General features: G+C 38.4%; 1 protein-coding gene across 7 annotated transcripts in view; it reads right to left on the reverse strand.

The window, feature by feature from the left end:
• Positions 1 to 12317, reverse strand: part of cnnm2b (cyclin and CBS domain divalent metal cation transport mediator 2b) — a 62394-nt gene that overhangs the window by 35776 nt on the left and 14301 nt on the right. The window contains exons 2-3 of one of the 7 annotated variants that reach the window (XR_013294912.1): positions 3094 to 3255; positions 1705 to 2044 (exon numbers count right to left, since the gene is read on the reverse strand). The exons of 5 other annotated variants lie outside the window; for them this stretch is intronic. Coding sequence is in view for 1 of the 2 variants with exons in the window: in XM_077571754.1 (XP_077427880.1) it covers positions 1953 to 2044 (92 nt within the window). In the remaining variant the exon portion in view is untranslated. Of the gene's footprint in view, positions 1 to 1704; positions 2045 to 3093; positions 3256 to 12317 lie in introns of those variants that run through there. One more of the 7 variants, XM_077571754.1, reaches the window with a different exon arrangement.

The raw sequence follows: 12317 nt of genomic DNA on the forward strand, positions 1-12317 counted from the left end.
GAAATCAATTCAAACAAAAACATCTTCTCAGCAAACCATCAGATGGTAAAATTGTGTTTTTTTTGTTAATCTATTTCATATCATGTTGCAGAATGCCTAGGAGTATGTTATATATATATATTTTGATAAATTAGCAACTCTGAGCTAGTTAAAAAAAAAGGGTTAAAATTGAAAAAACATATTTTGGTGTTCAGTGAACTTATAGCAGTCATTTAATGTATAATTCATAATTTTCCAAAGAAAAGGGTTCTTGGGTTTTCCAGGGTTAATGTAAAGGGTACCACATCTATGTACACAAAGTATTAATATGATTATTTTCATTCATTATCCGAACCGCTTATTCTAGTAATATTCATCTATGTGAAGACGCTAATCATGCTAATTATTTCCCACAGCAGTTATCTATTATTTAAAAAGGTAGGAAACAGATAACTATTAAGAGGCAACACATATTAATAAACATCTGTATTTACATGATTTTCCTATAAAATTCCCACCACTGCTGAGCTATTTTCAATACCTGATTAACAAAAAAATAATGACAAGAGACAGATGGTTTGCAAGAGTTTAAAACAAAGGAGCGGCAACAACCTTTACAGCCGGACTGGACGCACACCCGTTACGTGGTGCAGCATGCTCGCGTCACCCACGTGCGCGTGGGTCAGAGGTCGAAGCAAGCTCGGCACTACTTATGCTGCATCAACTCGCATGCCTTCACCCGTTATGGCCGGAGTGATGTGGGTTAGTCGGGCACCACTGCCTTTATAATAATAATAATATCTACGTTTTCTATATGTGCTGGATCTAGAAAATTCTTGACAAAAAGGTAGGGATTTTGGCTTCTAGGTGAAATTTCAGGATGGACCTAAAACGCACTCAAACCACTACACTTCCATTCTCTCTCAATCTCAGTGGCCACTTCCTTCTTCTGAAGCCTTACACTTGCTAAGTACTCTTGATCAGTTGTTAGGTGTCGTCTTGGTCTCATGATGTCGAAATGTCAGCAGCTCATGAAGAGGACTGTTTAAATTTCAATTCTTATTGAAGGGGTAATTTTATTGGTTGATTCAAAGATTAAACGTGTTGCGAGTTTTGTCATTCATCTACTTGTGAGAGGGTAGAGAACAGCAAGTTGTGCAAGAAGTACTGAACATGTGGAGTTGTCTGCCACCATTGAACATTTTTGAATGGATTATTCTATCGATTATTCCAGAGATTAATTGAATAACTCGATACCATTTTACTTTCTATAAAAGTGTATTCTGAAGCCATTTATTGTTGTCATGTTTGGGTTCTGTTTTTCCTTGTGTGTCTCCCTCGGTCTTGTTAAGTGTAGTCCTGCCCTTCCTCGTGTCAACCAATCAGTGCCCTCAGCCACTTGTGTCTTGCCCCAGGTGTGTCTTGTTGTCATTAGCGTCTGTGTATTTAGTCTCCTGTCTCCCCGCTGTCTGTGTCGGTTCATTGTCATTTCCCTCCCGACATGCTACCACGTTTTGTTTTCTCTTGCCATTTGGAGTTCGCTTTTGTTTTGTAGTAATTAAAGTCTTTTTTTTGTACATCACCTTCGCCTCCTTGCCCTGCTTCTCTGCGACTGGGTCCTCCACCAAACTTTTGCCTTCTTGACATTGTGTGTGAAAAAGGGGTGTGTGTAATCTCTTTAGTTGGTTATTTTACAAAGTATAACACTTTTGATAACCCACTTGATTCTGGACAAATATTTTTTTTTCTTTTATTTAAATAAAAACAAAAAGTCTTAGTCTTCATTCAGAGGCATCAGTCACAAGATTACTCGGCTTCAACGAACAAGCCACACACACTCGCATCCATGCATACGCACGCACACACACACAATGCTGGAAAAACATTGTTATTCATTCAGAGAATGCGGCTTGCTGTCGTAGCTGGTTGCGTTTGTTGTTGAAATGTCCCCTGGGTGGAGATTCCTTCGAGCCTCAGTCATAAGGACACGCATCAATGGGAAACCAGTGGGAGAAAATGAATGAGCTTGTAGTCAGGTGCTGCTCTCTTGTGAGTTTTGCAACTGCTGAATGGTGAAACATATTAAAGCAGATATTTTAATCATCTGTCATACAGTACAGAAAGTCCTAATCTATCAGAGTTCATGATCATATGTGTCTCTCACTTGGTTATCATCAAATTTTAGGGACCTGCAACGTGCAAAAGTTTGTGTGTTTTTTTTTTTAAACTCTTAAAAACTTTTTTTAAACTTCTTTTATTTTTGGTGCAGGCTAAATACATTTTGATTTGATATCAAAAGATGAATATGACACATGAGATTTCAGCTTTTACTTCCAGGCAACAACAACTTAACAAGGATGTCAAACTCAATCACACAGGGGGCCAAAACGTAAAACACACTATATGTTGTGGGATAAAACAAGATAAAAATTTACTGAACAGATGACAATGACCGGTAAGTGTTCTTAAGCATAGAGATGATTTTAAAAAATAAAATAAAATAAAATACATGTTGCAAAAATATCTACTAAAATTATACAAATTCAAAATATAAACATGCAAAAACCAAAAAATAAAATATGATATAAAGAAAATTTCACTTTTCAGTTGAAGTCTTTGCCTTATGCCATTTTCAGAACTAAACACTTGACATGTTTTCTTGGCAACAAGTTTAAAGGTTCTTCTAGAAATTCTTAGAATAGACTGAAGATGTTTTAACAGTGAGGTAACTCCTATCTGACATTTTTTTAAATTGTATTTTCTATTTTAATCACAGACACAAACAAATAAAACATTCAAGCCGCATGTAGTGTGTGTGTTGTCGTTACAATGATCGTGTTGGTTTTATAATATTTCCTTAGCACATTATTTTGCACAGACATGATGTAATCATTTAAGTGTCGTAGTTCTAGTTGTGTACAGTTAAATGATTGCTACTTTTGGAGGCAGTGAATCTGGCACCCTGAGTTACAACTGCCATTAATCACAATTTGATGGACTGTCGGGTAAGAGAAGATTAACCTTTATCAGAGATGTAAACGATAAAATGAATGAATTAATAAATAAATAAATTAATAATGCCCCCAAACTTACTAGCTCATCTGTGTAACTTACTGTGGAAGTAATGTCAAGGCGTGGGTTTTTGTGGCTTCCTCTGAGTTGGTTGGGTTCCCTAACGCTATTGACAAAATGATGGCAGCAGCAAAATGTACTTTTTTCAAATCAAGTTTTGTCAGCCAATCCAAGGAAGGAACCATCCTGCATCAAGATAATGACCTAAAATATTGACAACACAACAAAAGGACTTCATCAGGAAGCCGAGATAGAATGTTTTTGATGGGTTAAGTCAATCGACGTAAACTTTACTAGCATTGATTTTACCTGCTAAATAAGGGACCGAGGAGAGTAACCATAAAAGGAGAATGCCCAATTTTGGCATGCTAGAGTACTAACACATTCTCACGCACGGATGTGATGTTTAGCTTCAAATAATGTGATGCTTTGAGTTGTGTATATGATCCATATATAAATGCCTGTAAACAAAAGCTTAAAAGTTGTGCTCACGTGATTTTCATCTTTTGATGCCGAACCCAAATGCTTTCAGTCTACAGCAGAAAAAAAGGGAACTTGACCGACTGTTCTAATACTTTTGTAGGGGAGTGATATTTAATATTGTGTATTTAAAAAATACTATTTGAAGTATAGCTATTTAGCAAATCACAAAAATACAACAAAAACGGAATTGCAGTAATTACGGAAAGCCATTCATAATTCAGATTCAGATACGTAGCCCTGGGGTGCATGACATAAGAAGAAAAAGTGTGCGAGAGAGCGCATCAACATCAGCATTACACCAGAAAAGCCTGAAGCACAACTGATAACAGAACTCCTTCATAGGGCCAGCAAGAGAAGAGAAGAGGAATGGCCTCAAGTTTAGAAGGAATTTTAACAGGTAGACTTTTCGACCCGCTACTTAGTGTATCTGAGCCACAAGAAGCCAGAACTGAACAAGTGAATGAAAACATATCAATATTTATTCAACTCTCAAAGCTCAACTACTCCAAACTACCGTACCCTCATGCCCATTGATCCCTGCACGTTGAATACTTTATTCATGAACACTATTCTGTTTGTCAAGTACAAAATGGCCTTGTAAATATCAAGCGGAATTCAAGCCTCCCACATTTTTAGTCTGTTACATTCACACCTTTGCTGTTATAGCATCTTTGCACACAAATCGTCAATAAGTGTCTCCCTTATCGCTCGTATTTTTTTTATGTTCTATTTTTATTTTCACAAGTCTTGGGACTTACTGGGCTAACCTGGCAATTCAGGTATCATAATCCGTGTCATATCATGTGGAAATGTGTTATGACAATGAAAATTCCTTGAAAACTTAACTTTAACCACAACTTGAAAAAACAACTAGAAAATAAAGTAGTACTTAAGTACTAACTAGGGATGCATGATAATGCTATTTTCAACCGGGGTTAGGGTTAGGCTAACCCTAACCCTAACCCTAACCCTGATGCAGGGAATGTGTCGGTGCTGGTCTTCTTGGACCTCAGTGCAGAATTTGATATTGATCATAATATACTGTTGAACAGGCTGGAAACTTAGGTGGGGTTAAATGGAACAGTCCAAAAAATGGTTCAGGTCCTACTTGGAGGAAAAGAGTCACTAGTTAGTGACCATTGGAAATGTTGAATCCGATCGAATGGACATGACGTGGGGTCCCTCAAGGGTCAGTCCTTGGACCTCTGTTGTTCAGTCTGTATAGGTTACCTTTGGGCAAATGCTTCAGAACGCCAATGTTGACTATCATAATTATGCAGATGACCACACAACTGTATTTATCAATGTCCCCAAATGACAGCAGTTCAATTAACGTATTGTGTCACTGTCTCAAGCAAATTAACAATTTGATGAAACAAAATTTTCTTCAGTTTAACCAAAACGAAATGGAGGTAATTGTTTACGGAAATAAAAAAGAAAAGAGGATTGCTGTTAGAAAACACCTACAGTCACTGTCTTTAGAAAACCAAAGACCAGGTTTGTAATCTTGGAGTCATGATAGACTCAGACCTAACTTTCAGCAATCATATAAAACCAATCACTAAATAAGCTGTTACCAACAAGACTGAAGGACTGCTTGCTCCAAGCAGACCGAGAGAAGCTTACTATGCTTTTATCTCCAGTAGACTCAATTATTTTAACGGCCTTCCGACTGGACTCTCTCTCAAAATAGCATCAGAGAGTTGCAGCTTCAGAATGCTGCAGCTCGCGTTCTGAACAGAACAAAGAGATCAGAACATATCACTCCATTCCTAAAGGCTTTACAATGGAATACAATCACCATAATGAGGTAACAAAAGGGCAGGAAGTAAAGCTTCTACAGTCAGCTGTAGAATAGATTTCAGAATTTTGCTACTGGTCTATAAATCACTGAATGGTTTGGGTCCTAAATATATTCAAGAAATGCTGATTGAATATAAACCCAGTTGGGCTCTGAGATCTGCAGACTCTGGTCAATTAGTGGAACCCAAAATTCAAAGTAAACATGTTGAATCTGCATTTAGCTGTTATGCTGCACACAGATGGAATAAACTGACAAGAGAAGTGAGGTCAGCCCCGAGTGTAAATGATTTTTAATCCAGGTTAAAAACTTTGCTTTTTTTTTCTTATACCTTTCTAAAGTTAAATTTAAGTATTCTAAACATTTTTAAAGCATTTTTTATTAAAAACAAATATTTTAGGAAACTAATTATATATTTACTCTTAAAAGTTTTAAAAGTTTTCTATTAATGTGTTTTAACGTTATTGAATGCCAATGTATGTTCTTTAAGCAATGTTTTACGGTACTTTGGTTTTCTTTGCCTTGTTTCATAATGTCGTTAACTGTTGTTTGTTGATGCTTGTGTAAAGCACATTGAGTTGCATTGTGTATGAAATGTGCTATAGAAATAATTCCGTTGCCGACAGCATTGTGAACTACATAGACCATGATACTTTGCACCGCTCAGTAATCCAAGATGGCGGACAGCAGCGTAACTACTGGCGTAGATTTAGCTTTTTGTCACTGATGTTATTATATACAAAAACACAATATTATGCTTTTTATCCCAATATCATGAGGGTTGTTTTTTTTTTAAACAAAATTGTTAATATATGTTTTTACACAGTATCATCAGCATTTTTATATTATCGCCAACCTCCCCACAATATCATGATATTGTGAAATTCATATCGTGATAATATAGTACCATGACGTTTGGATATCGTTACATCCCTAGTTAGGCTGTCAGCATCAACGTGTGTAGAGTCCACACATATTTGCCTATTAAACTGCCTTTGAAAATAAGTCCGACAAACCCACTGATCTGAACGTGCAAGCCGTTGAAGTCACAGGGCGGCCATCTTGCTCCTCCCATCTCGCAAGCAGACTACTATATAAACTAAACGGTATACGTATAGATGAGACATATACAGCTCGTAGGCAGTTAGTATAAGGCCGGCGGGCAGGGTGATCACTATTTTTTAATAATAATAAAAAATAAAAAAAAGGTGGACGGATTATGTGCTGCTTTGAAGACCCCCTTTTTCTATTATCGCTCAGTTCCTTAGGCCGCATTATTAGATTTGGCAGAGGCATCTTTTGTTGAATTACAGGTATAATTCTTTAAATTAAAAAATATATAGGTTTCCTCCTGTAAACATCATTAAGCAAATAAGCATATCATTTATACATGTACAAAAGGCAAGTTGTAAAATGTTTGAAGGCCTCTTTTTTATGTTTAACAAAATGAAAACATCATAAATCATGCTGTTCATACTACTAGTACTGTCTCAAATGTTCTCCAATTTCGATACTGTAAATGTATAGGATCGTATGCCGAGAAACGTTTCTTGGGAGGAGCAATATGGCTGCCTCGCAACTTCAAAAGTCTTGGCCTAGCTGCTAGCCGGTCAAATATTCAGATCAGTGGGCAAACCTGCCATCCTAGCTAGTGGCTAGCAGCTAGACGCTAAGCTAGAAACAGGTGCCATATTTTACATATCAAACTGATTGTTCTTTTTTTTTAAATGTCGTTATTTAGCGATTGAACATGTGTTCAGGATGACGTGTTAATGTTGGTGGCAACTATTTGTGATGGCAATATAAACTTAAACTGGGCTTCAATTATCCAACATGTCGAGTAAGCGCTAAAGCTAGTTTGGCTGTATTCCCGACCACGCATTTTTATTTTTAAATCGAGGTGCTCAAATTACTAGAGGACTCGTTTCTCCCCTACGTTGGATACATCAACTCTTGAAGTGACAAAAATAAATAAATAAAGCAATTAGGTAAGGTACTGTAATGCTGCTGCATGTGGGCAAAGAGAGCCACTGTCCACATTGCACTTTCAGATGAGTGAACTGGACAAAAAGTCAAACACACAAATACAAAATATTGAGCTTGGCCATGTAACAAATTAAACTTGTAAGTCAAGGTATCACTGTATTCGGCTACTGAAATGAATCCTTGTAATTCATTTAAGACTTAAAAAGTAGACACCACTGGTGTCTTTTGGGCTTGTTGAGAGCCCGTCGAAAGCTTTCCTCCTGCCAGCAAGTGGAGAGACGGACAGTGTGCCCGGTGTTATCAATGAAGCCAGCCTCTTGGCTCTCCGAAAAGTCCAGCTTGGAACGCATCCATGGCAGGGCATTAGGCCTGGAGGTTTGTGTCGTTTGTAATTTATAACACTGGGGGAAATAGGCAAGAGGACAATATGGAGAGAAGGGTGAGAGGGGGAATGTGGAAGGAGGGGGATGGGACTTGCTGAACTAGCAAGCGACTGTGCTTCTCTGAGTTTGCTGCACAGACTGGAAGGTTTTCGGCCTCTTTTCAGGGTTTACCCTGAACAGGCTTTATATTCAAAAATAGACACAAACTTAGTTAAGATATTGCATTAGCATTCTTACAGTCATAACAAAGGCTCTGGCCGTGTTCATATGCATGGACCATCAACAATACAGCGTCATTGAAAATCAGGGTTTTAAGAAGATCCTCTAACCATTTGAACCATGTTATGCAATATCAACACAAAAACATGTCAGAAGTTGCTGTATCAAAACTGTACATAGAGTTGAAGACTGCGGTTTTGGAGTGGTTGAAGTCATCAGAAATAGCAGTGGCTCTTAAAAGTGATTGGACTTCAACAGCAACCTCTACGTAACTAGCACTTCTCATTTCATATCTAACAAGTGGGAATAAGCGGAGCTGGGCAAAACCGTTATAACATCGGCCCTTAATTGACGGATGCCCACCTTTCGGCAAGTGCTACCACATTTTCAATGAATGCTTTATGATGCTAAGCCTCATAAAAATACACGGACCGAGAAGGACCGTCTGTACTGACACGGACAGATATAAACCTGCTTTAGAGAGTGCTCAGTATGTGTATTTTTTTTCAACGCTTTGCGTTATAAAGCACTTGCCGAAAATGCGGAAGTACTTGCCTAAAGGGGGGCGTCAGTCTATAAGCCAGGTTTACATGAAGCCATGTATTCCGATTAGAAGGAATCCGAATGGCCAAATGGAATAAAAACGCTCCATGTAAACATTTCAATCGGATTGAAAAGGCTGAATCAGAATGGATTTTCAATCTGATTCTCAGGAGTGGGATATTACCTTTGCCAATCGGAACGAGTGTCAGTTCAACCGGAATAGCCAGTCTACATCTGGTCTGCGAATGCTCAACTGTCACGTTTTTTACTTTTGTACTCCATAGAAGGTAAGACCAAATCTTTATTTTCAGTTTTGGGGGTCAAGGAATCCAACAAAATAGCCATCAACTTTTATATTGTTTACCCTTAGCAGGACAACTGTGCACATTTCACATTGAGAATTGTGTCAGAGTGACTTTACTGATATTTTCCTTGAAAAACTTTCAAATGTTTTACACTAATTAAAGCAGTGCAGTTACTTCTGTATATTAGTCCTCCAAGGTAGCATGAGATTCCAACCAGTAGGGATTAGCACATCCCTTCCTAACCAGGAACAAAGTGAGCCGTTGCCAGAGGTGAAAGGTTTGACATTTATTTACCTTTCAAAAAAAAACATGAAATAACTAATAACTAACTTGTTAGTAACTAATATAACTAGTTAGCTAGCTAGTCACTAAGTCACCGTATTATAACTATCTTGCTAGTAACTAGTTATCTTTGCTAAAATTAGCTGGTAAGTAATTTGCTTTTTTTGACATTTAGCTAGCTAGTCACTATCTTCATTATAGCTTGCTTGCGAGAACCTAATCTGCATTATAACTGTTGTTTAATAACTGGTCATCTTGAATAGCTTCATTAGTCTACAACTAGCTAGTAACTTGTTGGCTGGAATCTATTAAGGAGGTCAAACCGTGCAAAGTATGTTTGGAAGGAAGTTCCTTCAAGGAACTGTAAGCAGACCTCCGCAAGCGGAATTATGTAAAGTTGGCCAGGGAGCTCATAGATCTGTGAAGTGGGCCCTTTAAGACTGCCTTTTACTCAATGCTACAGGGCCCCGTGTGCCCTGCCCCCTCCTCTCTCTGCCCTCCACAGCTTTGATGCAGCCAGTGGATTCATTTTTAAAAACCTATAATAAAGAGGATGATCATAATGCGTTCAATGAATTGATTTCTTTAATTATATGATGACATCCAACCACATAGGCTAAGAATCCTTGATTACATTCACCAGAATCGTGTTACACTGCCTGCATCAATAATTAGATCGTTCAGTCTACTTATAGTCTATTTTCATAATTTGAGGCTCGTGTCGACACAAAAATCAGTATATGCCAGTTTTTACGCTCAGGCACAGCTATACTGCCTACAAATATAGAGCCCTTGATGTTAAACAAAAAGCTAAGTAGCTATAGATTAGCTATAGACCCATTGTCATCATGTCATCAATGGTAGAGCGCGCATGTGAGTGTGGCTGTGAAGATATATATATATATTTATTTTATTTTTTTGCGGGGCTTTGTTATGAGTCGTTCAAATAATATCAACATGCCTAGCTGTTCTGTGTACAGGGAATCGTCGTAGAAAGGAATGAATTTTTCTCAATTCCAAGAGTAAACAAGCCATTTCAAGAAACACCAGAGGAGCCTGTGGCCGCAAGCTATCAAATGCGCAGCCTGGACCGAGGACATAATCAGCAATGCCCACGTTTGCCCTGCTTATTTTATATCTGGTAAGTTATCATGGCCATTAAGTTCAATTTAACTCTCTATGACTTGAAATGTTGAGTAAGTATTTATTTAGCATTTATCAGGCTACAATGCGGTCCCACCGAGATCGCCATCACAACAATTTGGCACGATTCACAGTTCTATTTTATCGTATAAAATATTAACAAGCAACAAAACTAACTAGCAAATTAATTGGCAACGTTGCTCACCCTGCCAAGCAGGTACAGTTAACTGTGAGGATGTAGTTGTTTCTGTTAACGATGGCCCAAGCAGCTTACATACCTGTTTTATTTCCTAGTTTAACTCAACTTCATGATTCCTATGTCAATCCAACCTACAGATTGAAAAAAACATTAGATGCTTTGACATCAAAGCGAGAAGCAATCCGGAAACGCTATAATCATAGAAAAAAAGAAACTGAAGGCTTTGATTGTGTGGGAAGATGACGGTTCGACCTGGCAGACCCAAACATGTTGTGTGGGTATGCAATGAATGTCTGGCACAGTCCCCTGTCAGAAGGAGTTTCAACTCCAACCTCCGGCAGAAATTCGCCCACATCTCAGGGTCCTCAATTGTTGAAGCGACCAAAGGGACCTGTGGTCGTAAGGTGGTCGATGGTATGGCGGGTGGTTTGGCTGGGGGTTCGGGGGAACCTCTCGGAATTTCATTTCAACAGGAGGTCACAGAAATTTTCCCCTGATCATTGTATAAGAATTCTGCTTCAACAGCAATTGTGCTAAATTCACGTGGTATTTGTGAGTACACAAACTCTGGAGAATACATTCACTGATAATGTTTAAAACTCCCTTGAGAGAATCACAATTAGCAATCTGGCTTGTGAGGTTACAATTGTGCTGCAGGTACAGTACAGTACGTTACAGTATGTCAGTCAGTTTGAAATAACGTTTTTAATAATAAAGGGATGGGAATTTGGATGGATTTTTTTCGCCGCTAGTTAGCGCGGCTAGCTTGCTGCTGGTAGCTGGACAGAAACACTGCTTGGGTGAATTCATTTGTGTCATCAGAAACTTTCTGAATAAACCTTGCAAGGAAACCTCTTCACAAGATCTCAACTCTGATTTATTTAAACACGCAAAAGATTACAAAAAAAATTTGTAATCTAACACTAGCCTAGCAGTCGCCGCTAAACGCTGGCAACAGGCGCCGTACAATACAATGTCAGCATAATTATGTCTTAGCGCTCTTAACTGGAGCTTGAACGTGACTTCAGGACGAAGTTGTCTTACTGACGTCTGTCACAACAGTTTGGGGCATCTATATTGCCGTTTTCACAAACTCTAGATGAGCACGTCGGCAGCCCTTCTACTGCGACGGCACACTTCTGGAAACAACTTCAAAATAAAAGCGCTGCAATGCAATGATCTACATTTACTACTTGGTAAGGTAAGGTTGATTTTGAAATTGTGTTTCTCTCAAGTGTTAGCCCCGTGAACTGTCATGCATACTGCCGCTAGCTTGACCACGACTATCTCAGCGGGTATCCGAATCAGAAATGACGAGGACTCGTTTCAGCCCTAGTATTAATAATCGTTTTTGTACGATTATGCCAATTTTGTAATCGTGGAAGGTAATAATCGAAATCGTAATTGAATTTCGAGCCCTAGATTCAGGGAAACAAAGTGGCAGTCTGTGGATGAAGAATCTTTATAAATGAATTCTGACAATTTAAACCTAACCACAACCAGTTCATTAATTAATGTTAAGGCTGCAAAAATAGCCCTGAACATGAAAACATTTCTAATTAGCTCCCCACACAGCACCTACCGACCCCACTAAACATTTAAGATAGATTTGTTCCGATCAAATTAGCCTGGCAAGCCACACCCACTTTCTTGACATGTAAAACTGTTTACATCATGGTATAGTCATAATTCTGACAATTTAAACCTAACCACAACCAGTTCATTAATTAATGTTAAGGCTGCAAAAATAGCCCTGAACATGAAAACATTTCTAATTAGCTCCCCACACAGCACCTACCCGACCCCACTAAACATTTAAGATAGATTTGTTCCGATCAAATTAGCCTGGCAAGCCACACCCACTTTCTTGACATGTAAAACTGTTTACATCATGGTATAGTCATTATAACATTGACAGTCAG

The sequence above is a fragment of the Vanacampus margaritifer genome, chromosome 7 (assembly GCF_051991255.1).
Source record: "Vanacampus margaritifer isolate UIUO_Vmar chromosome 7, RoL_Vmar_1.0, whole genome shotgun sequence".
Classification (NCBI taxonomy): Eukaryota; Metazoa; Chordata; class Actinopteri; order Syngnathiformes; family Syngnathidae; genus Vanacampus; species Vanacampus margaritifer.